Here is a 1262-nt window from a genome sequence, read left to right on the forward strand (position 1 = left end):
ACCTCCAGAATCGTCGTTTCACAAGGTCAAATAGAAGGGCGAATCCTACTCTGTGTAACCTCGACGCTTTCTTCTGCAACGATGAATGGGACTTGACATTCGACTCACATGTCCTCCATGCCCTATCCTCGTCTCTTTCGGATCATTGCCCCCTCCTCCTCGCCGACGATAGTGGACCGCGAAGACCGCGCACGTTTAGATTTGAAAACTTTTGGTTGCGTATGCCAGGTTTCATGGAGGTGGTTCAACAGGCTTGGAGTGCACCGATTGTGCATGTTGAGCCCTGCCAAAGGTTATTCCACAAGCTGAGATATGCTGGGAAGGCGCTTACCAAGTGGGGCCGCAAGCTGTTCTCTAACACAAAAGTGATGATGCACGCGGCGTTGCTTGTTATCCTGCATTTTGACAAGGCGGAGGAGAACCGGCAACTTTCCATGAGGGAAATTGACATTAGGGACCGCCTGAAAAAGAAAGCTATTGCATTGGCAGTCATCGAAAGAGCGAGGAAAAAACAATGTGCCTGTATTGCTCACATCAAGGAAGGTGACGCGAATACGCGCTTCTTTCACCTACGGGTGAATGCGCGTCGACGCAAGAATCATATTCATCGGCTTAAGGACAACAATGGATGGGTCACTGAACACGACGCCAAAGAGGAGATCGTGCATAACCATTTCAAGGCTGCAATTGCTAGAGGTGCTCCCAGATCTTGTGATTTCAATTGGGATGGCCTACACTTTGAGGACCCGGAGCTTAGCGACCTTGGGGAGCCTTTCACGGAGGAGGAGGTGAAAAGTACGGTCTTCCAAATGCCGAGCGACAAGGCTCCAGGTCCGGATGGATTCACCGGGGCGTTCTTCAAGAAGTGTTGGGATATCATCAAGGAAGATATCATGGCGGTGGTGCAACTTTTTGGGAACCTTCATGCGGAAAACTTTCATTAGTTGAACTCCGCAAACATTTTCCTACTTCCGAAGAAGGATGGGGCGGAAGAGATCACGGACTTTCGTCCCATTAGCTTGGTACACACCATCGCAAAGATCATTGCCAAGATGTTAGCCTTAAGACTTGCCCCTCACATGGATGACCTTGTCTCCCACGCCCAAAGTGCCTTTATCGATCAAGAAACGGAGCATACATGACAACTTCCTTTATGTCAAGAACTATGCAACAAGATTACACAAGAACAAGACGCCGGCGCTGTTGTTTAAACTCGACATAAGAAAGGCTTTCGATTCAGTTAGATGGGAATATATCGCCGA

General features: G+C 48.9%; 1 protein-coding gene across 1 annotated transcript; it reads left to right on the forward strand.

Moving 5' to 3' along the window:
* The first annotated feature begins 233 nt into the window (after nt 1–233).
* LOC139839099 (uncharacterized) lies at nt 234–944 on the forward strand. Its single transcript, XM_071829151.1, has one exon. The coding sequence runs from the start codon at nt 234–236 to the stop codon at nt 942–944; it is 711 nt and encodes a 236-aa protein (XP_071685252.1).
* The last annotated feature ends 318 nt before the right edge of the window (nt 945–1262 follow it).

Source organism: Lolium perenne, chromosome 4 (genome assembly GCF_019359855.2).
Source record: "Lolium perenne isolate Kyuss_39 chromosome 4, Kyuss_2.0, whole genome shotgun sequence".
In the NCBI taxonomy this organism is placed as follows: Eukaryota; Viridiplantae; Streptophyta; class Magnoliopsida; order Poales; family Poaceae; genus Lolium; species Lolium perenne.

Coding starts and splice junctions, on each gene's coding strand:
- LOC139839099 (XM_071829151.1), top strand. CDS start 234: ATGGAGGTGGTTCAACAGGCTTGGAGTGCACCGATTGTGCATGTTGAG.